Source organism: Emydura macquarii, unplaced genomic scaffold (genome assembly GCF_026122565.2).
Source record: "Emydura macquarii macquarii isolate MOO-44397 ecotype Brisbane River unplaced genomic scaffold, CSIRO-AGI_Emac_v2 contig_450, whole genome shotgun sequence".
Lineage (NCBI taxonomy): Eukaryota > Metazoa > Chordata > Testudines > Chelidae > Emydura > Emydura macquarii.
In genome coordinates, this window is record NW_027130587.1 from 4,970,889 (window position 1) to 4,993,287 (window position 22,399).

The window sequence follows — 22,399 nt, forward strand, 5'->3', positions numbered from 1 at the left end:
AAAATTTGCAGACAATACAAAATTACTCAAGTTAGTTAAGTCCAAAGCTGATTGTGAAGTGTTACAAAGTGATCTCGCTAAACTAAGGGACTGGATGACAAATAAAATTCAATGTTGATAAATGCAAGTAGTGCACATAGGAAAACCATCCCAACTATACAGACAAAATGATGGGTCTAAATTAGCTATTACCACTTAAGAAAGATTTTGGAGTCATTGTGGATAGTTCTTGAAAAATATCCACTCAGTGTGCAGCAGCAGTCAAAAAAGCTAACGAAGTTAGAAACCAATAGGAAAGGAATAGATAATAAGACAGAAAATATCATAATGCCTCTATATAAGTCCATGAACACCGTGTGCAGTTCTGGCTGCCCCATGTCAAAAACAGATATATTAGAATTGGAAAAGGCACAAAGAAAGGCAACAAAAATGACTAGGGATTTGGAACAGCTTCCATACGAGGAGAGATTAAAAAGACTGGGACTTTTCATCTTAGAAAAGAGACAATGACTAAGGGGGTATGAGAGAGAGGTCTATAAAATCATGAATGGTATGGAGAAAATGAATAGAGAAGTGATATTTATCCCTTCACATAACACAAGAACTATGGGTCACCCAATGAAATTAATAGGCAGCAGTTTTAAAACAAACAAAAGGCAGTACACTACTTCACACAATGCACAGTTAATCTGTGGAACTTGCTGCCATGGGAGGTTGTGAAGGCCAAAAGTATAAATGGCTTAAAAAAAGGTGCATATATGGCTATTATAGCCAAGACGGTCAGAGATGCAATCCCATGTTCCAGGTATTCCTAAACTCCCAACTGCCAGAACCATCAGGCACCAGACACTATCGGAAGACAGGATACAGGTTAGAAAGACCATTGGTTTGACACAGTATGGTTATTCTTATGTTTTTAACTTCATTTAAGACCATGTGCACCCCATCTATGGAAAGAAATCAAAACACCCTCAACTACTAACAGGTCTCTGCAGGCCATTCTTAGAACATTCAGACCATTTCTATGTAAGTACAGTGTAGAATTGCAATTCCAGAGTAAAACACTGATCAAAGAGGATTCATTATATAAATGAAAAATGCATATAGCATAGGAAAGCCATTCATAATAAATGCAATTTTGTGAAGTTGCACTAAAGGACCCGATCCTGAAAAGTGCTGTCTGCCCTCAGCTCCCATTGGTTTCAAGATCATAAGCTCTTCGTGACATGTCATAGAATCATAAAAGATTAGGGTTGGAAGGGACCTCAGGAGGCTGTCTAGTCCAACCCCCTACTAAAACAGGTCCTTCTACATGTTTACATGACACTTAGCACATTTGTCCTTGTTCCTGACTGAAATTATGTGAGTGCTACTGCTCTACAAATAATAAATAAAAACCAACCAAACAATTGGAGTTGAAGATCCTTTACACTTTCCAGAATCAGGACCCAAGCTCCTACATGAAGGTGGTTAAAGTGCATGACCAAGAGAGGCCACAAAGTGACCTGAAGTTGTCACTCTACTTTTAGCAAAGTAGCACAATTGCTGAGGGTAGAGCTCCCAGCATGCAATGTTACATCTGTTGCAATCCAGTCTGAAGACCTGCATGCTGAGGGACCTGCGGTCTCAATAGGTCACTCCCTTCATATTAAAGAGAGGGGTGGCTGTAGCATGTTCCTTTTGCTGCAACTAAGATGCAGCATATAATGCGCCGGTAAACTGCCAAGGAGGCATCTAGCTGGGCAATGTTTAGATGCCCGAGTCTTACATGATAAACAAAGTCTACTCTCCCATGTGATGGAAGAATTTGCTGCTACTGTAACTCAGAATTGGATATTTACAAGGAAACCACAAGTCATGTGTAAAGGGAAATAGGTTTTAGAGAGAACATATTTTGTTTCCTGGTGCAGGAAGCATGTTCTTCTGAAAGGCATGAAAGCTTGGGTATTTTCAGAGACAGCAGGTTTTTACTCCTTAGATAATGGCCTTTTCATGTACAGTGGCCACCTTTAAAATCTTGCCGATTTCTTTAAATAACGAAACACTACCTCACTATTTGCACTATTCCCTGGGCATTCCCTATAGTAACTATACCCTAGTACTTGCAGCATTCTATATTGTTACTAATTTTACCCGAGGAAAAACTGAGCAGAGAAGATATACGTTTTTAGAAAACAAAATAAAGTTACTAACAAATAATGGATTAAAAAATACTTGTTTGGCCTAAATCCAATCTTACTGTATATAATCTCAGCATTTAATGACTGCTATGTAACTGCAGTTTGCTAGTTGGATCACTAACAGGTAGTGCTGAAGGCAACAACAGAATGCTTAAAAGAAAAATGCCAAGCTATTACATGATAGTATAGGAAAAGTTCTAAAGAAAATCCTACTGGTTCAGTCGAAGTACAATAGTCATATGCAGACACAAATTTCAAAGTGGCTATACACATGCAATAGCCTTCCTTTATTAAATACCTATATATCTGTACACTCTAATTTTATGAAATACAGTTAAGGCTAATCCTAACAATCTTCAAACTGCTTCAAACTGTTAGAATTACAATCTGAAAGAAAGTGCACAATTTTTGCTACCTACCTTGATTTTTCACTTCAGCAAATTCCTTGTTGTATTCCTCTAGAGTTTCCCTAAGTTTCTGGTTCTCTGTTTCAATATCATGCATGCGCTGGACTTTCAGCTGAAGCTGCTGTCCTAAATCCAGAGCTGGAACTGGATCTAAACAACAAAAAGACAACAGCAACACTGATATAGCTTTAGCAGCTCAGAATCGTGAAATCCTTTGTGGAGGAATTCTTCTTCTTCCTTAGTTGAAATGACATTCTAATGGTTATATGCAGTGTTGTTGTATAAGGTCTAGATCTGATTTATTTTCCTCTACTTCCCCCCACGTGTTTTTTTTGAAAATTATATACAATGCTTTATATTTAGGTTCTCCATTACTTTCTAAACGATAAATAGTATCTTTAAAGTGATAGAAAGTATTTTGACAGCATCTTTAAAATGACACAGACTAATGAGGTATGAAAGTCTCAAGATCCAATCTATTTTCTGAAAAAGACATTAATGTACAAGAAGTTTTGTTGCTCTTTTGCTGAGTAAAAGCAAACAAAATTATATTAGTTACTGAGTAATGGAGTCCTTTAAATACTTCCCCTTTCAAAGAACCATACATCTGAATAAGCTTCTACCTTATCATAAGGCCTTCATCAGGCACAAACAAGTATAGCTGTGGGGATCTGTGAAGGATGTTATTTGATATCAGAAACTCTTGTGTGAATAGGATTACAAATCTTTGGCTCATTTTTTATCATAGTGACATTTACTAGTAAACAACTGATGTGAATGCTAATCAAAATTAATTCTGCTAATCAGAAATTTTATGGTACTTATTCTCTATTTTCTTACACTATTAACTAAATATAAATTTGAAACACTTTATCTGCTCTCCTATTGTCCAATTTATCATTTTCTTTTCTGCTAAAACACCATTACAATACACCTGCCATGTATGGATAGAGTTTATTCTGGGATCTCAGCTTCCCAGTCAGTGTAGGAAAATGCTGAGTCCAATGGACTTATAAAAGATTATTGAATACATTTCTGTTATGGGCGCCACCATCACTTGTGAAATGGCTGCAAAGATTTAGTCTCCTGTTGAGGAATGCTAAACACCAAACTCAGTGGATCAACAACAGTATATATTAGGGAGTTCACTTAATTTTCAACCAGCATAGTCATTAATTTTTCAGACCACCCTCAGTCTCTAGAAACATAATAAGTCTATTGTACCTCTGTTAACACATTAAGCATGAGTCTGTGCATTTTTCAATATGCCAGGGTTATTTCACAGTTTATAAAAGAACAGAGCTGGGTTATGTTGAGCTCAGAGACATCATAAGTAGCAGTGTGCTGCATTTTGTTATTTAGTTCTTCAACAGCTTATGACATTACCTTCTTCATAATACAAAATCTAGGCTGCTTGTCATCTGTTCTCTGTACATACATACATAGTTTATGACTACATAGCTTTTTCATTTATGTTTTTTAGGCCAAATACTTTTCATTATTATTATCTCTATTAAAATATTTATAATAAATCAAATTTAAAATGTTATTGTGGCAGGGGAAGGGGTTCTGGATAAAGAATAATACATAAAGTTGAAGTCGTAGCAGCACTGAGAAGTCAAGTCCCTACAATATTTATGCACAGTCCAATTAAGATGCAGGCTGTCACAACATAAGCCTTCTCCCATGCAGCTGAAACAACCATTACCTAGAATGACTGTTTTGTCACATTTCTTCAATCCAGTGTTTCTCCAACAGAGCCTGTCCAACATTTTGGACTATTGATCATAAAGAAGAACGGGATGGTCTCAGCCTATTTGATTCAGTGATATAATACGAACTTAAAAATATGCCAAATGAGGGTCTAAAACTTTATATCCATGATATTTCTATCAAATACTATTAAAGTTTGTGCTAGCAGACTTAAAATACCATGGCCAGTACAAACTGTAATTATAAAAAACAGTGTTTTTATACTGTCCTCTATCCCTGCAATTTTTAACGTTTTTAGTACATTCATTTTAAAAAGCCAAGACGCCCACAAGACACCATGTCTGCTCCAAATAAACAAGTCTTTTCTAGACTCAAATTAGGAAGGAATTCAAAGACACATAAAAATAACATGTGCATTATAAAATGAATGACTAAATCTTTAGTCAAATTTTCAATCCCTGTAAAGCATTATATTGTAAATAAAAATTCATGCAACCTCATAATTATTCATCAGGACATGTATATTTAATGTGGCTCTATTAAAGGTTAATGCTAAAGTAGCAAACAGTCACAGAATGAACAAAATGTAAAAACAGTCTCCAATGCTTTAAATTTCAAACTTTACTATAGCTTAGTTGACCAACTAAATGCCTGCAGCCTTTGAATATTGTTTTGGTATTCGTAAAAGGCATTGCCGAAGTACCTCTTAGGATTAATTTTTATTACTTGTATTAAACAAAACTAATTTACTTGCATGACAACATAATGACTATGACTTGCTTCGGCAAAAGAGTCAAACAATTAATTTATGTATGTCAAACCCCAAAGTGCATTTTAAACTTTAGAAATCACAGCTTTTTGGTCTTCTTAATTATCTCAAACACCATTTAAACTTCACAGAAATATTACTGTGTTCACTATAAACAACACAACCTGAAGTCCTTGATGTGCTATTTTCTGTCTTCATTGGTGTGGGGTTTTGAAATATACACAACCAAAACTTGCACATATAAAAGTCTATCTTTTTATGTTATGTGGGTTTTGTATAGATTTAACAGGAGGTGATTGACATTTGAAGCAACTGAAATGAAATGGTGATAGACTACAGAAAGCAGCAAAGACAAGCTTCCAAATAAGAGTGCTTTTTCTCTAAATCCTGGTACAGTAAAACCTTGCTAATTGACACTAGTAACTGAAAGACTTACTGTAAATGACAGTTTTGCAAGTTACAGAATAAGACCCAAATCAAGAGTCTGGTGCCCCGCTTGGGCACAGGGACAACAAAGAGGCAGGGAAAGGGAAAAAGCCTTTAAATCCCTAGTATACAAAAATTCCTACAAATCAATACCCCTGGCATTAGTTACATGAGAGCTGAGTTCAGATATCTGCTTTTATGCTAACCCTTTCATGTTATTACCTCATTTTCCAACACCCCATACCCTGTTTTTCTGTCGCATCCTAACACCTAAACAGAAATTAATTTTTATTTCTATTCGTATAGTGCCTAGCACAATGGGGCCCTGATTCTTGACTGAGCTTCAGAGATAGTACCATAATAGAAATAATAGTCAAAACTGTTCTTCTAGGCCACTCAAGCCCTGAGGATGGACTAGTGTCCACAGAGCTCACCAGTCTGCTAACCTTTCCACATGCTGCCCTCTCAGTGCTGCTTTACAAGGAGCTCACTCTGAGCAGGTCTCCCCTGCCACACACGTGGCATGCACTGTGTGAATGCTCAGATGTGCAGCATCACACCAGCTCCACTACAAATGAGGCTCTGGTCAGGAAGGAGGGGGTCACTGGATATGCCCCTGAATGAACAAAGACATGCAAAAAGAAACTATGTTAACTTTGGACAAATGCAGTGCAATTTTCCTGGCAGATAATACTTAATAACGTACTAGTTAATGCACAGTCATATATTTTGTTTAAAAAAAAATAGTGGAGTCAAACTAATATATGGCCTCAACAGGAACTGTGGTTAAATCACTTCTAAGAGGTGAAAGAAGGTCACCAATTTTTTGGTGGAATTTAAAAATATGTGGATGAGACGAGGCTATTGTGCTTATTTTAAGAACAGGGTTTTAAAGTAAAAGAAAGGTGGATCTCAATAAAACAATGCACTGCATTAACAGCCTGAGGTAACATTTCAGCAACTGCTGTAACTCTTTAATGCTTAGACCAAATGTAACCTCTGCAATAGTACTATGAGGTAAAATTGGACTAACAATGAACAGATGAATTTCCAAAGAGTTTTCTTCAAAAACTCTATTCCATGCATTGTACAAGCTGGAAAATGACACAGATCTTAATTCAATATAACTGTTTACACAAAGAGCACTGTGGGTAATGTTGCCCTCCCCTGTCATTAGGCAGAAGATGAATGCACCCCCTTGTGAGTGCTGTTCATGCAATGACATCATGCTCCTGCATGCGTTACTTTTCGCCAGGGCACTCTAGGCTAATGTAATCATACGATTACATAATTAACCCAGCTGTCTCATTAAGAAAATCAACTGGAATTCAGGGCATAATTAGTCATACAGCAATTAGCATGCTGATGAGCAACTGATGAAAAGCTGTCTAGATATTGAGTATGCTGGGACCACCCTATTTATTTAAAAAGGAAAAGAAAAAAGCACCTCAGCAGAAGAAAAATAAGATCAATATTGAAAACTTAATCTTTAAAAATATTTCTCTGTTAGCATTTGTTTGAAAAGACACAGAAGCGAAAATATAGAAGGGAAATTATTTCTAAATCACGCAGACAGACTTCAGAAGCAAAAATCAATTGTTCCCTATATTATGTAGATCTTCCCTATTTAAAAGTAATTATTGAATCTGCAAACTAATACAAAACACAGAGACAAATACAAAACCAGACTGGAAAAGTAAATCCTGTCAACTAATATGGAAAAAGTGTCACTGTTTAAATGTACAGATCACATCGTATTGGCTAACTTTTAACTATCCCTGATACTACTACAAAACAAAAATTTAAGAGATTTGCATGGTTTGAGGGCTCTTTATAGAAACTCCTTTAACGAGCCTCAACACTGTATCTGAAATGTGAAAAGTGATAGTTACTTGACTTATCAGCAAACATAAGTGTCTTAGTCATTTCTGGGATGCAGCCCTACTTTATATATTTTGGCAGGACCACTGTCTCCTATATTTAAAACATTTTGTAGGTGGCTAATTGGTATTATGGAAAATGGGAACTGCTAACCACAGAAGGCATGTGTTACAAAGTGCTCCTTAAACTCAACCATAGGGACTGACTCCTATTTTGCCAACGAGAGAGAACTGGAATGTATGGAATGGAATATGTTCAACAGGATCAGGAGAATGTTCTCTCTGAATTGTAAGTCTCCACACAAAGCTTTTACGTCAGCATGACTAGATTTAAAAATTCTGCAAGAATAACTTGCTAAAACACAGGTCACTTTAAATTTCAGATGTGTCTACAGGATTTACTTTCATGTGATAGTGGCAGTATTAAAGTAAATATTCACACTTGCACCATTTCTAACTGTAACTAATAACAGTATCTGTGCTGACTTGTAAAAGGAGAAATGAGTGGATTACTTATACTTTGCTAGGATAGGAAAGATAGAAACCATAAACCTTTAAAAATAAAAGCATGTCTTATTTCTGAGTTTACTGGTGCACTTGTTCAGTGACATACAGGAAAATTGTACACAATCCCATATTTAAGAACACAATTAGGTTTCCTATTTTATTTGATTTAGCGATGAAAATCTGAATAACCTTATAACTTGTTCATCTGACATTTTAGAGATGGAGTTTTTGAAGCGACTTTTCAAAACAAAAGTCTGGTCTCTCACACCCCTACTTCCTCCTCATTAAGGCCTATAACATTGACAACTGTAAAATAGCAAGTTACGAAACACTGCCAGAACAAGTGGCAATTAATATTTTATATCACTGGTAATGTATTTCCTAAGATTCGGATCTAAAAATAATTCATCCAATGCACTGCAATTCTTTAAAAAAGACTATTTGTGTTGCCTAAACTATGTCTTAAGTGCCGCTTTCTTAGCGACTGTTCTCAAGAAACTCCCACACAAAATGACAAGCAGTGAAAAAAGCTCCTTAATGTGAGTTCTTTAAAATGTACAGTTACAACGAACCAGATATAAACAAAAAGCCACAACAAGGTCAGTGTACATGTTCTGTTATGTCACACTATCATCACCAGAAAGCAAAATGAGGTTTTAAATATACCTTTATTCCTCCCCCAAGATCAATCTTGGTAATAAACATTTGTGGTGGAGGTATTCCTTAGGAATATTGTCTCTGGGTTTGTAAAATGGCATGGCAAAGAGCTGTGTAAGCTCTTGATGGAGTAAGTGCAAATGATTTCTTGGGAGATCACACAACTGAAAATAATCTGAAAATGTGTTTTAGAAAAAATAGCAATTACATTGTGGCTTTTGAATATTCAACTACCTCACAGCACACTTAATTCATTAATTATTCCCCAGAAAATTCAGGGGTAAATTGAAATAGCCTAGAGAGACTGAGGCAAAGATTTCATGCAATAAACTGTAGCTCTCCTCCTCCCCTATGACTCCACTAGCCTAGGGACAGAAGAGTTATAGCCCTAATTCATTTTTTGAAGCAAAGCCCATCACCTCTCCACCCGCCCCCCTCCCTATTTTATGTAGAACATGAAAGGGTTGTGGATTTAAAACCAAGAATTATATATATTAGTTGATTTTTCCACTGGGCTGGATTATCCCTTATTTTTCCACTTTTACAAAGCAGAGCATTCCCTCCCACCCCCCAAATACATACCACCCTTTAAATTAAAAACAATAGGACACTGCATAAAAAACTACAATAGGGCATTTAAGATGGCCACAGTGAAAAGGAATGTTAGTCTTCATTACTGAAAAGTAGTACAAGCCTAAATTCTGCAGGCCTCAGAAGGCTTTAAAGCAGTGATACTCAGACCTCAGTGGTTCAGGACAAGCATCTTTATTGGTTAATAATAAATTACACAGTGTTTTAATATCATGTGCTGTGGAAACACATTAAAGAGCCACTTACAACTCCCGAGTCTCAATCTGAGTATCATTGCTTTAAAGGCAATAGAACCAGCATGATCCTGCTGCTTTGAGACAGGGTCACAGATAAAGAATGTGGCACACCAGGAGACTGTTTCTCCCTGAGCATCATAGAGCACTGCTCTGTAGCAGCACTCTTCACAGCTTGCAGGTAGAATGAGGTGCTGAGAGAGAGGACGTGGCCAGCTGAACCATAATTACGTGTATTCTTTAGCCAAAAGTTGGTTCCTAGATACCACAGCTATTGTTTAAAATCTACCTTATTTACCAAACCTAGAATGGCTAGGGCTTCTACTCCAGATTTGATGTTGCAGCACTGGCTGCAAAAGTCTCCAAACCTGCCCTTGGTTGCTTTAGGGATATTTTCCCTATATTATTTCAGTTTTTAGAAAGGTACTTATCCAATCATTAATTCAATAGGAAAAAAGAGAAAATATGTGAAAGGGTGTTAAAGTCAGCAAAAAGATGGCCTGGGCCCATATATTCAGGTAACAGAAAGAGCTATAACTAGCATGAGCTCAGTTTCCAAACATGTGGATGCTGGACTGGGTCTTTTAATGACCACAATTGGTCACGGCTTTGTGCCTCACCATAAAGTACTTCAGCAGCAACACAGTGTCCCCTAACACCATGCATTGGTCCAGAAGAGATACTGGTTGAGATTTTATGCTGCACCTGTAAGAGGTGCATCACAGAACTTGTAGCCCAGAGGGAGGGGGGTAAGGTGGCCTTAAACCACCTTTGCATCCTCATAATCTTGGGATGATCCAGTGTCTACAGCAGCCTCCAGAGTACTTTAAACAGCTCTGACAGGTGTTACAGCAGCTTTCCTGGGCTACCTTATGGGCCACAGCAGTACTCCTATATATGTTGACCCTGAATCGCTAACGCAACTCTCCCAACCCCAGCTCTGCCCTCACCACACCCCCTAGACCAGTACTTACAAGGGGGTCTGTGGAAGGCAGCATTATGGTTATCTTCTACCTGTGCTGTAGTAATTCTCTTTTCTCTTCCAGATGGAACTGGGGTCTTTACTCTGCTCCAGCCCTTTTACCTGGCATAAAGTAGCTGGCACAGGAGCAAGGATCTCACCCTCAAAGGGGAAGAACCACCTACTGAATCACTAGAACTACTTCCTGAGGCAGTGTTAATATACTACCAGTCACTCATCCAAGTATTAGCCAGGCCTAATCCTGCCTAATTTATTAGATATTGGACATTTAAAATGTCATCCCCATGTTTTCAGTTCATCAGTTAGGACCTTGTTGTTGAGTAAGAATCAAACATTTAATTTCAAAACTATTCCTCTCTTTCTTTCTTTCTCTTTATATGAAGTCTGGAAAGGAATAAAATGAGATTGTGGCCCGAAGTCTGGGGTACTTTGGTTCTGGCAGGAGAAGGCAAAAAGAATGAACAAGAAGGTGGCTGGACTATTTATACTAGCCACAAACAATTGTAGTTTTGCCTTTTTTCCTGGTATTATTGATAGTGCCATGCCAGCCTCTGATTGCTTCCTTCATAGGATTGAGAAGAGGGGACTTGTAATGAATATGTATGTATTGCCACTGTCAAATTATCACTAGTGACAGCAAGACTCTAAGCCATTTCATTTTATTACACTAATCTGATTTCCTGTACTTGATTTTGGAAAGGGGTGATTATTTTGATGCATGTTATTTCTCACAGAAGTTAGGCACTGATTACAATTGGCACACTGTAGGCAAATATTGTATAAATTTTTCACAGGTTTGCCAATGCTGATCAGCCTTGATCTGCTATACGCTATGGTTTGCAGCCGTGGCATAACTCTGAGCTGCACCTTGTCTTTATACAGAGTTTTGCCAAATGATTGAAGGTCAACCCAATTAGAAGTATTCAAAATGTATTAACTTCTACAAACATAATTTTAGTGTTCCATTTCAGAATCTTTGTAACTTGTTCACTTGGAACCCGATTCACCCTCTGTCTCACCTCTTCCCCCCTTTTTAAATGTTCATATAAGTGATATTACTTTATAAGCACAAAGGGCAGTATGCTTATAATTAAGCAAGTTCTGTGGCTCTCTGACCATTTTGGTAAGTAAACTTGTCTACACATTCTCCAGTTTATCTGAGTTATCATGAATCTTGTATCTCTTGTTTAATATTATACATGATACTTGGGAAGAAACAAAAAACCAAACACAAATAAAACAAATTTCTACTTCCAAACATTTATCACCTCTGGTGTAAGTGAAGGATCACTTTGCTGTGTCCTGTTCTGAAAAGCACTAAATGAAAGTAATAGCCTGAAATCTCTACTTCATAACACAAACTGTCTTCTAAAGACCTTTAGTAGCTGTTTAAGCCTCCCACCTCCGAGTATCAGATTATACAAACAGCATGGGTCTCTTTTTCCCCTTCCCTCCTGCTTTGTCCTGTTCCCTTGTTCCAGTTAATTCTTCCATCCTTCCTTTTCTCTTACTCCACCTTTGACCTCATAATATTTAACCAAAAACAACATTTTTTAAATGGACCTTTATGTTGTACCACCTTCCCCCTCCTCTGAACTCCCTTTGCCTGTCTTTCTAGATTGTAAGCTCTTGGGGGCAGAATTTCCCACATTTGTACAGATCATAGCACATTTGGGTGCTACCATGATATAAACAAATAAAGTGTTTGAAATGGTGACCTACATGAAAGAAGTTCTCTCTAGCCAGTTATAAATTTTCCAGACGCCAACATAGCTGGAATTCTTAACATACTATACTGCAGTACTGGAACTCTGTCAAAATAAGTTAGCTTAGTTTTATCTTTAATACCCTACACAGAGTTGTTAATACATAAAAAACTAAGAACAAGCAAATGGGAATCATGGTAATAAGAGCTTCTTAAGACAAACAGAATTTCTTTTCAGGGTATGAAAATAATTCCCTTTTGCTTACTATTGATTACTTATTACTGGTTACTTATTTGATTAATTTTATAGCATCTATTTCCAGTACTTAAACAAGATAATTTACAGAAGAAAGCATTATGCCTGATAGTGTTCGCGGAATTGAATCATAATCATGCATGAACAAAATACTGTATGTAATTCTTTGTGTGGAAAGCCCTCCCACACCTCATCCATAAATCCATCTTCTTCAAATTTCTCCTCAAGGCCTACTCCCACTGTGGCACATTTAAAAGAAGTCAGCTAATTTATGATGGCTAGATTTCAGGATTGATGATAGTTGGCCCCTTAGCAATCTGCAACCGTAATTTTTTTTGGAAATGTACATATGAAAATTGCATGTACTTTATTATCCTCTCCCTCCATCGTTTTTATTCCACTTGGTCTTTTTTAGACTGTAAGCTCTTCAGGGCAGGGACAATGTCTTCAGTGAGGGAAGCTCTTATTACAGAGCAAACCTATGAGTGCAATAGTAGTACAAATATTAAATATTACTCAAATCTGTTTTAGTCACTAAATGAACTCATCATAAAATTTAGTCATTTTATGAACTCAAATATTGGCATAATGCATTGACGTTAGTAGGCAGACAAGAAAATCAGGGGTCTAGAGGAGAAGAAAACATCCCTAATATCTTCTGTTTTCTGAGGGCGAGAAAAAAAAGAATGAATGAAAAAAACCCCCGTTTTTCAAAACAGTAAGTTCCACCATTGGCACAGATCTCACAATTCACATGACAGAAATAAATGTAGATTAACTCTGTTCTACAATTGAAAATAAGAAAAAGTTAAATTAAAAAAATTATTAAAAAGGTTTTGGTCCCCAACAAGACAAACAGTGCTTTTCTGGGGGGAACAATTAAAGCAACATAAATATATACAAAATATACTTAAGGTACACTTTGTGGGATTTACCTTTAAGAATGGTTCACTGTGCAGCATACACAGGTTGACAGGGGTACTTGAATTGCAATATAAAAACAGGTGGGAAAGGACATTGTTATCCTTTATATGAGCAAACCATTCTATTTATAAAGGCAATTTTGCGGATGAAAGTGTCATTCTTCCTCCTCACTCCCATAATTCTTCACAAATGAATTCAAGTGAATATTCTGCACTCAAGTCAGTAAAGAAAGTTCTCAAACTTAGATGAATCCATAAAAGGATTACATCTGGTGTTTCAGTATGGATACATTTTAGGAGTAAAATTAAAATAGTAGCCTTTTTTTAATTTTACAAAGTGTGTGCATAGGCAGTAGGTTATCCAGTTAGGTTGTTCAATGAAGTGTTCGCTTTCCTATGCCCCTTAGTTGGGCATAATGAATATGGATGAGTCTATGATATATGTTATCTATATATTGATTGTACTGCCCCCACCACAATGGGGCCCTTGCTTCTAGGCACGACTGTAATAGAAGAGATAATAATTAATTATAATGCTGTGTCTGGAGAATTACCAGAAAGTGATGAATATTTAATCATTAAACAAGCTATAAACAAAAAATTGAGAATTTTATTACCGTTAGAAATTTGCAATGGCTACATGATTGTCTAACTTAATAAATACAGAATAGTAACATCTAGTGTACGCATCTTTTCACTGATGACAAAAACTACTTTCACAAATATTAATTACATTTCACAACCTCCTGCAAGGTAGATATTAATAATTTTATAGATGGTTGAAGTGAGATACAGAGGTTGTCACTTGTCCATAACCATGCAGACAGTGATGGAACTGGAAAGAGAACCCAGGACTCTGGCTCCCAGTCGTCTAATCTGAACATGACAGCAAAAATAAAAAAAACTTCTCCAAACAATCTAATGTACCTATTGAGCATATAAAAATATATCCTCTCTCAAAGATCTTGAAATTTGAGCTGCCCCAGGAATAAAGGAAACTTGAAATCTGACACTATATATGAATAGCCTTTACTTAATTATGTACAGACTTAATTTTAATAAAATTGAAACTTGACAGAGCTTAGTTTATCAATATACAAAATACTTTTCCTATTCACGACTACATAGCAGCAGTGGTAGTGCCTGAGTTCTGGAAACAAACTGAAAGGATTGTGTGTGCTTGGAGATGTGCAGAGTTGTTCTTTTATCTGCACTTTAAATGGAGCTAAGACATTAATTTATTCTGTTTGTGTCATTATGATGTTTCAGATAGTCTTCTTTCTCAAAAGGCTGTGAATCCATCCAATAAACCATTAACATTCAGAACAGCTTTCAGAATCATATGGTACTGTAACAAATATAAAATGATTCTCATAATAATTAAAATGTGAACTCAAATAACTGTTTTAAGAGGAGTCCTCAATGTGCCTATATTACAGTTCTTTCAGTTAGAAACAGTGTCATAGTACAACAATTTGAGAATAAAAACACTACTTGAATATAACTTAGCAAAGGCAAAAGGAGAAAAAGAAATGCTCAACATCATCTGGGACTACAGAGACTATTTGCTTTTCAGAATAGGATAATAATTTGCTTACCTGGAACATCAATTAATCTCTTATAGACATTCAAGAAGGCTGCTTCTGCTTCTTTGCTTCTTTTACCTAATGCATCAATCTAAAAAGGGTGAGGAAAAGAAAGCCTTAGTTCAAGTAAAACTTAAAGACACACACAAAGCAATGGCACTATATACATAAACAAACATATCAACAGTATCAATTTAGTTCAAACGTAAAATGGGAAGCTGACTTCTCTATATATACACACACATTGAGAAGTACTAGAGGGAATCAGCTATATAATACGATTTTTTTCTTTATTTTTATAAGGGTTTTTTTGTACTAAATATACTAAAACACCTATTCTAGCTCAACAGTGAACACCCATATTTTTATGTCCAATACCACCTATTTTAGTTCTTTGGCATATGGTATATAGATTAAAACTTATTTGGGACAGAGGTTTTCCATGAATAATTTCTTTTGTTTGCCACTAACTGAAGCCTAACTGCACTATAACATAATACACAAGCAAGTTTTGTCTCTCTGCTAGTCACAACCCACTGTTCAGCAACATTTGCATAGCTTTGTATTTCTATCCAGTCTCCTGGCAGGTCATGAGACATTTTTTCTGGAACACTACTATACGAAAGACTAAGCATGGATCTCCCACATACAAAGGAGATCTCCTGTAAAGTTTAGACACACACTTCCATTTAAATTCTGAATATCCTTACTTTTGTGAGCTTAAATTACACCAGTAGGGGCAGATTTTGCCCAGAGATAAGTATGTGCAACTCCAATTGAAGAGAAGAGGAGTTGTCATCTATGTGTGAGGGCAAAATTTACCCAATACGGTTTACCGTAGTTTTTCTCGGTGATTTTATTCCCAAAATAAAAGGCAGGTTAACAATTCTGAGAATGGACAACAACACATTCCTTGAGTGACTAATGATTTTTTTTTTTAAGTTCCTAGTGCATTGGATTAGATAACAAGGCATTTATAATTATTAAAGGTTGACAAAGCATCAGGACCATTTAAATTACACACCCCAGTGCAGGAGACAGTTAGGGAAGCAAGAAAGCATTTGGCAGTTTTCTAATAGCACGCTGAGGTCTCAGTTAATACTCAAAAGATGGATATTATAGTTCCCATATTTTTAATAAAAAACAAGGAAGGATCTGGATATATAAGTCTCATTTCAACTAGAGAGACAGAATTAGTAAGGGATAACATTATGAAACATTTGAAAGATGTGTACGTCAACACGAACTACAAAAAGGAAGGTCCTGTCTAAAAAATGTCCTTGAATTCTTTAGCCACATTACTGATTTGGTAGATAAGGCTGAAACAGTAGAAAGAGTTTACTGTATCCATGTTTCAAGAAAGTAACTGATACTTTATTACATGAGAGTCTGATTTGCAGAATAGAAAGTATCCTATGAGCAACCTACTGAAACAGATTCTAAACTGGCTTTGGCACAGGAAACACAGGGTGCCAGTGAAAGGAAACAGTTCAGGGAGGAGAGAGATAAGGAGTGGGGTACTGCAGGGTCAGACTTGGTGCCACATCCATTTACTTTATATGAAAATGACTTTGTAAGAAGCCTAGAACTATAGATGATTAAAATAATGGAGGGAGTCAGACATTAAGTACACAGGAACAGAGCATAAAATTTCCAAATGACTTGTATAGAATAGTTCTATGGACTGATAACTGACTTGTAGAGATCACTATAACAAAATTAAGGCCACAAAACTAGGGGTCATGGATAATTGTAAAAACTACCTAACAGTACAATACAGTATATAAACCAGGAAAAGACTTGGGTGGAGGAGGGGGGGTCCAGGAAGAAAATATGGACACTAAAAGCATCTGTACAATGCTTGGCAGCAGTAACAAAACCTTGGGATATACAGAAAGAGGTTGTAGAGACAGAAGTTATTTTGACACAATACAATACAAGGCTGCAATTAGAACAATGAGCCAAATTCTGATCTCACATATACCCAGGAAAATATGGAGTAACTCAATTGACTTCAGTGGAATTGCACCTAATTGACATAGATATAATGGACATCTGAACCTAACCTACTTTGTGCAATTCTTGTCAGGTTAAAAAAAGCAAAGGTATTTGTGAGATCAAAAGCAAGCAGCAGAGGGCAAAATGATTGTGGATTTGGGGAGAAGATACAAATTCTCAAGAAAAATTGGCTAAGCTTGGCTTTTACAGTTTACCAAAAAAGGTTATGGAAAAACAGTGCAATCTCACAGGTCATGAGACACACTGGAAAGCAAGGAATAAATGGTTGTGAATAAGTTGTTTATTAATTCAAAGACAAGAAACCACAGATGGGCTGATGTTCATGAGGGAACGAGTACATAAGTAATTCACTAAGAGCATCTTCAGACAAAGAATATTTGGAAACTGGAATTTGGAACAAATTGCCAAAGCCTGAAAAGCATAAGATGGTATAAATCAATGCTTGAGAGAACTAAACAATGTTTTTGAAGCAGAAAGATTAGATATGGCAGCCACTAGCTAGCTTTTTGAGGTTCAGATGAAGAGGTATTTCCTGGGTATATAAATGAAAGCTCTGAAAGGCCATATGTACCATGTTATACTTCTAGTCCTCAATGTTCCTGTACACAATTTTCTCTCTATTTGCAACTTTTCCATATAGAAGACACTTAATTATAACTATTAAACCAAATTAACATTAGAGAAAGAACAGTTACTTACCTTGTAACTGCTGTTCTTCAAGATGTGTTGCTCATGTCCATTCCCAATCTAGGTGTGTGTGTTCGCCACATGCACCAATGCTGGAAAACTTTTTCCCTTAGTGGTACCGGTACAAGCCGGCTCTAGCGCTCCGTGCAGCGGCATGCACATATGCCCGCATATAGATGCCATCGGCTTCCCCTCCCTCTCAGTTCCTTCTTGCTGGAACTCCAACTGAGGGGAAGGTGCACAAGTGTGGAATGTATATGAGCAACACATCTCGAAGAACAACAGTTGCAAGGTAGGTAACTGTTCTTTCTTCAAGTACTTGCTCATGTCCATTCCCAATTTAGGTGACTCACCAGCAGTGTCTCCGGAGGCAGGCAGGCAGTTCATGGACGTGACCCTTGAAGCATTGCTCTATCGAAGCCAGCATTGTCCAGGGATTGCTGCGTCAAGGCATAGTGGGATGTGAAGATATGCATGGATGACCAGGTAGCTGCCCTGCAGATGTCCAATATAGGGACATGCACTTGGAAGGCTGCAGATAATGCTTGCACTCTCATTGACTGGGCTGTCAAGGACACCGGAGGCGTGACTCCAGCCTGCTCGTAACAGACCCAGATGAAGGCAGTGATCCATTTAGAAAGACACAGAGGAAACTGGTAGGCCCTTCATCTGATCTGCAGCCGCCACGAAGACCTGTGTAGAGCAACAAAAGGGCTTAGTCTTGTCGATGTAAAAAGCCAGGGACCTCCTCACTTCAAGAGAGTGCAGATGCCTCTCCTCACTGGAGTTGTCTGGTTTGAGGCAAAAAACAGGCAGGAAAATCTCCTGACTCAGGTGAAAGTGGGAGATCAGCTTAGGCAAAAAAAGCTGGCTGTGGGTGTGGCTGATCCTTGTCCTTGCAAAACACCATATATGGTGGTTCCGATGTTAATGCCCTGATGTCCGACACTCGCCTGGCAGACGTGATAGCAACCAGGAAGGTGACCTTCCAGGACAAGTACATAAAGGAGCACAAGGCCATAGGTTCAAAGGGCATTCTGGTGAGTCTGGAAAGGACCAAGTTCAAGTCCCACTAAGGGGAAGGCACCCTTATCGATGGGAAAAGCCAATCCAGACCTTTGAGGAACCTAGTCATTATTTCATGTGAGAAGGTTGTTCTACCTCCCACCAAGAAGTGGAAAGCAGATATGGCCGCCACATGGACCTTGACTGACGAGAAGGCCAATCCTCCTTGCTTCAGGTGGAGCAGATATTCCAATTGCTGGGATCGATGCCTCTGCCAGGGACACGTCACACTCGGTTGCCCAGCAGGTGAAGTACTTCCACTGAGCCCTATAAGCCAGTCTACTCGATGGCTTCCTGCTCTCCAGGAGCACAAGCTGAACTTGAGTTGAGCAGGCCTGCTCCTCCCAGTTCAGCCACGGAGCATCCCAGCCATCAGGTAGAGGGAGGCCAGCTCCGGGTGGAGCAGGTGACCTTGATCTTGGGACAGAAGGTCCAGGTATAGCGGCAAGGTCCAATGCCTGGATCCTGCCATCTCTACCAGGATCCCGAACCAATGCTGTCTGAGCCATGCTGGTGTCACAAGGATGACCTGCTCCCTGTCTCTCTAGACCTTCAGGAGGACTTTGTGGATCAAAGGTATCAGCAGGAAGGCATACAGGAGCCCCTCCAACCAAGGGAGGAGAAAAGCATCGGTGAGGGAGCTTGCACTGAAGCCCTGATGAGAACAGAAGCAATGGCACTTCCTATTGGCCCTGGTGGCAAAGAGGTCCACTCAGGGAGTGCCCCACCTTTGGAAGATGCGAGCTGCTACCTCCGGATGGGGAGACAACTCGTGGCAAGAACAGAAGGACCTGCTGAGACAGTCCGTCAAAGAGTTGTTGACGGCTATTCGGTGAATATTGTGGCTGATGCTGAAGTCCCAAAAACGCATGGTCTCTACGCATAGGGCAGGGGATCTGGCCCCCCTTTGTATTGATATAATACATGGAGGCCATATTGTCTGTGAGAATCTGCACCACTCTACTGGCAAGATGTGGCAGAAAGACTGCACAGGCTAGATTAATTGCCCTGAGCTCTTTGATATTGATATGTAACCCCAGTTCCTCTGAGGCCCATGTGCCCTGGGTCTTGAGGGAACCAATGTGAGCTCCCCATTCCAGGTCCAAGGCATCAGAGACCAGAGTTACCGATGGCTGAGGCACTTCATAGGGCATTCCCGAGAGGATGTGACCCAGACTCAACCACCATACCAGGGAGGTAAGTATTTTTGGAGGGAACATATGTATCCTGTCCAGGTGGTGCCTGACCGGAGAATAAACTGATGCCAACCACATCTGGAGGGGTCTGCAGTGCAGCCTCGCCTGGCGGACCACATAGGTACAGGCTGCCATGTGGCCCAACAGGCTGAGGCACACCCTCGCTGTTGTGAGGAGACAAGCCAAAATGCGGGTAATAATCTCTGTCATTGCTCGGACTCTTTCCTCTGGAGGGAATGCCCTGGCCCTGGATGAGTCCAGCATTGCTCCAATAAATTCTATTCTTTGCACAGGGAATAACACCGATTTCTGTTAGTTTATTAGGAGGCCCAGCGCTTGACAAACACTTCGGGTGATTGAAATGCTGGATTGGACCTGGGACCTTGACCTGCCCCGATGAGCCAATCACCCAGGTAGGGGAACACCTACACTCCTCTTCTCCTGAGGTAGGCCGCTAGCACCGACATGCACTTAGTGAAAACTCTTGGCGCAGTCGAGAGGCCGAAGGGGAACACAGCAAACTGGTAGTGGCGGTCTCCTACTATAAATCTCATGCACCTCCTGTGACCAGGGGAAGATTGCAATATGGAAGTAGGTGTCCTTTAAATTGAGAGCGGTGTGCCAGTCGTCTGGATCCAGAGAGAAAATGATGGTGGCTAGGGAGACCATGCAAAAGTTTAGTTTTCTGAGGTACTTGTTCAGGCACCTTAAGTCCAGAATAAGCCTCAGTCCTACCTTTGCCTTCGGAAATAAGAAGTAATGGGAGAAAAACCCTCAAAGGTCTCTGGGAACCTCTTCCACCGCACTCACTTGCAGGAGTGCTCAAATATCCTATTCGAGGAGCTGTTTGTGAGAGGGGTCCCTGAAGGGGGCGGGGGAGAAGGCAGGAATGAGGCAAACTGAAGGGTATAACCAATAGCCACTGTGCTGAGCATCCATCCATCCAATGTTATAGCAGCCCAGCTGGGAAGAAACGGGCTAAATGAGAAGAAAACAAAAGGGGGTTTGGATCTATGGAAAGAGCTGGTAGGTCGCTCCTGGGCGCACCTTCAAAAGGCCTGCTTTCCACCCATTATGACGGCTAGAGCCCAGACAATGGCCAGCAAATGATGAATGGCCCAAGTGCCTCTTGTAAGCCTTGTTTTTCCTCTTACAGGAGTCTCTGCGGAGATGTTTCCTAGAGCACTGTTCATACTGGGGCTTAAAATTCCTTCTAGAGGAAGAAGGCATATAGAGGTCGAGTGACCGTAAAGTACCCCTGGAGTCCTTCATGCCATGCAGTCAGGCATCAGTCTGCTTGGCAAAGAGAGCTGTGCCATGGAAAGGAAGGTCCTGGATAGATTGCTGGACCTCTGACAGGAGACCCGAGGACTGGAGCCATGATGCCCGCCTCATCGACATAGCCGAGGCCATCAGCCTGGCTGCAGAATCTGCCACGTTGGAAGCCACTTGCAGGGATGCCTTGGCCTACCAATCTCCCCTCTTCTAAGATGGCCTTGAACTCCTGCTTGGAGGACGGAACAACGAGTCTGTGAACTTGTCCAGCGACTGCCAAATATTAAAATGGTATCTACTTAGCAGCAGCTGTTGGTTCGCCACTAGTAGCTGCAGGCTGGCCGTAGAATAAATTTCAACCAAATAAGTCGAGTCTCTGCGTCCTTATGTTTAGGGGTCAAGCTGACTTTCCCCTGCCTGTCCCTTTTGTTGGTGGCTGTGACAACCAGGAATCCTGGTGCAGGGTGGGTATAAAAGTATTCAAAACCCTTCACCGGCACATAGTATTTTCTTTCTCTCCTCTTGGATGTGGGGGGCAGAGAGGCCGGGGCTTGCCACAGGGCCCTGGCTAGTTTAACAACCCCTCATGAACTGGTAAGGCCACTCTACTATGAGCTGTTGAGGCCAATATTCCAAATAGCTTGTCAGCCAGCTCATCCAGTTCCTCTATCTTGAGGCCCAGGTTGGAGGAGACCCTTTTCAATAAGTACTAGGGCTCCTTAAAATCATCCATTGGCACCACAGAAGAGGGTCCCATGACCGCCTCATGCAGTGACGATAAGGAAGAGTTCGGCCTCTGTTCTGGGGAAGGGGCCTCTGTTCTGGGTGGGGTGAAACCCACAGGGCTCGAGGTGCGCGATCCTTCATGGTCCGAATCTGTGTCCAAGTGTGGTGCCGTGCTCTGAGGGATGGAAGACTGTGGCACTGAGGTTCTTCTCGTGTAACTGGTTTGTGGGATCCCAGAGATCAGCTCAGCAGTGAACCTTAACTTATCTAAAGGAGTGGTTCTCAATCAGGGATATACTAAGAGGTCTTCTGGGGGTAGTACATCAACTTTTAGATATTTGCCTAGTTTTACAAACAGGCTACATAAAAAGCACTAGCGAAGTCAGTACAAACTAAAATTTCATACCAACAATGACTTTTTTATGTTGTTCTATATACTATACACTGAAATGTAAGTACAATATTTATATTCCAATTGATTTATTTTATAATTATATGGTAACAGTGAGAAAGTAAGCAATTTATTCAGTAATAGTGAGCTGTTACACTTTTGTTTTTTATGTCTGATTTTGTAAGCAAGTAGTATTTAAAGTGAGGTGAAACTTGGGGGTACGCA

At 39.4% G+C, this 22,399-nt stretch overlaps 1 protein-coding gene across 4 annotated transcripts in view; it reads right to left on the bottom strand.

Annotated features, from left to right (window-relative positions):
• Positions 1–22,399, bottom strand: part of CUX1 (cut like homeobox 1) — a 372,701-nt gene that overhangs the window by 198,815 nt on the left and 151,487 nt on the right. For all 4 annotated transcript variants that reach the window (XM_067537835.1, XM_067537834.1, XM_067537832.1 and 1 more), the window contains exons 4-5: positions 14,828–14,906; positions 2,600–2,737 (exon numbers count right to left, since the gene is read on the bottom strand). In XM_067537835.1, coding sequence (XP_067393936.1) covers positions 2,600–2,737; positions 14,828–14,906 — 217 coding nt within the window. The remainder of the gene's footprint in view (positions 1–2,599; positions 2,738–14,827; positions 14,907–22,399) is intronic.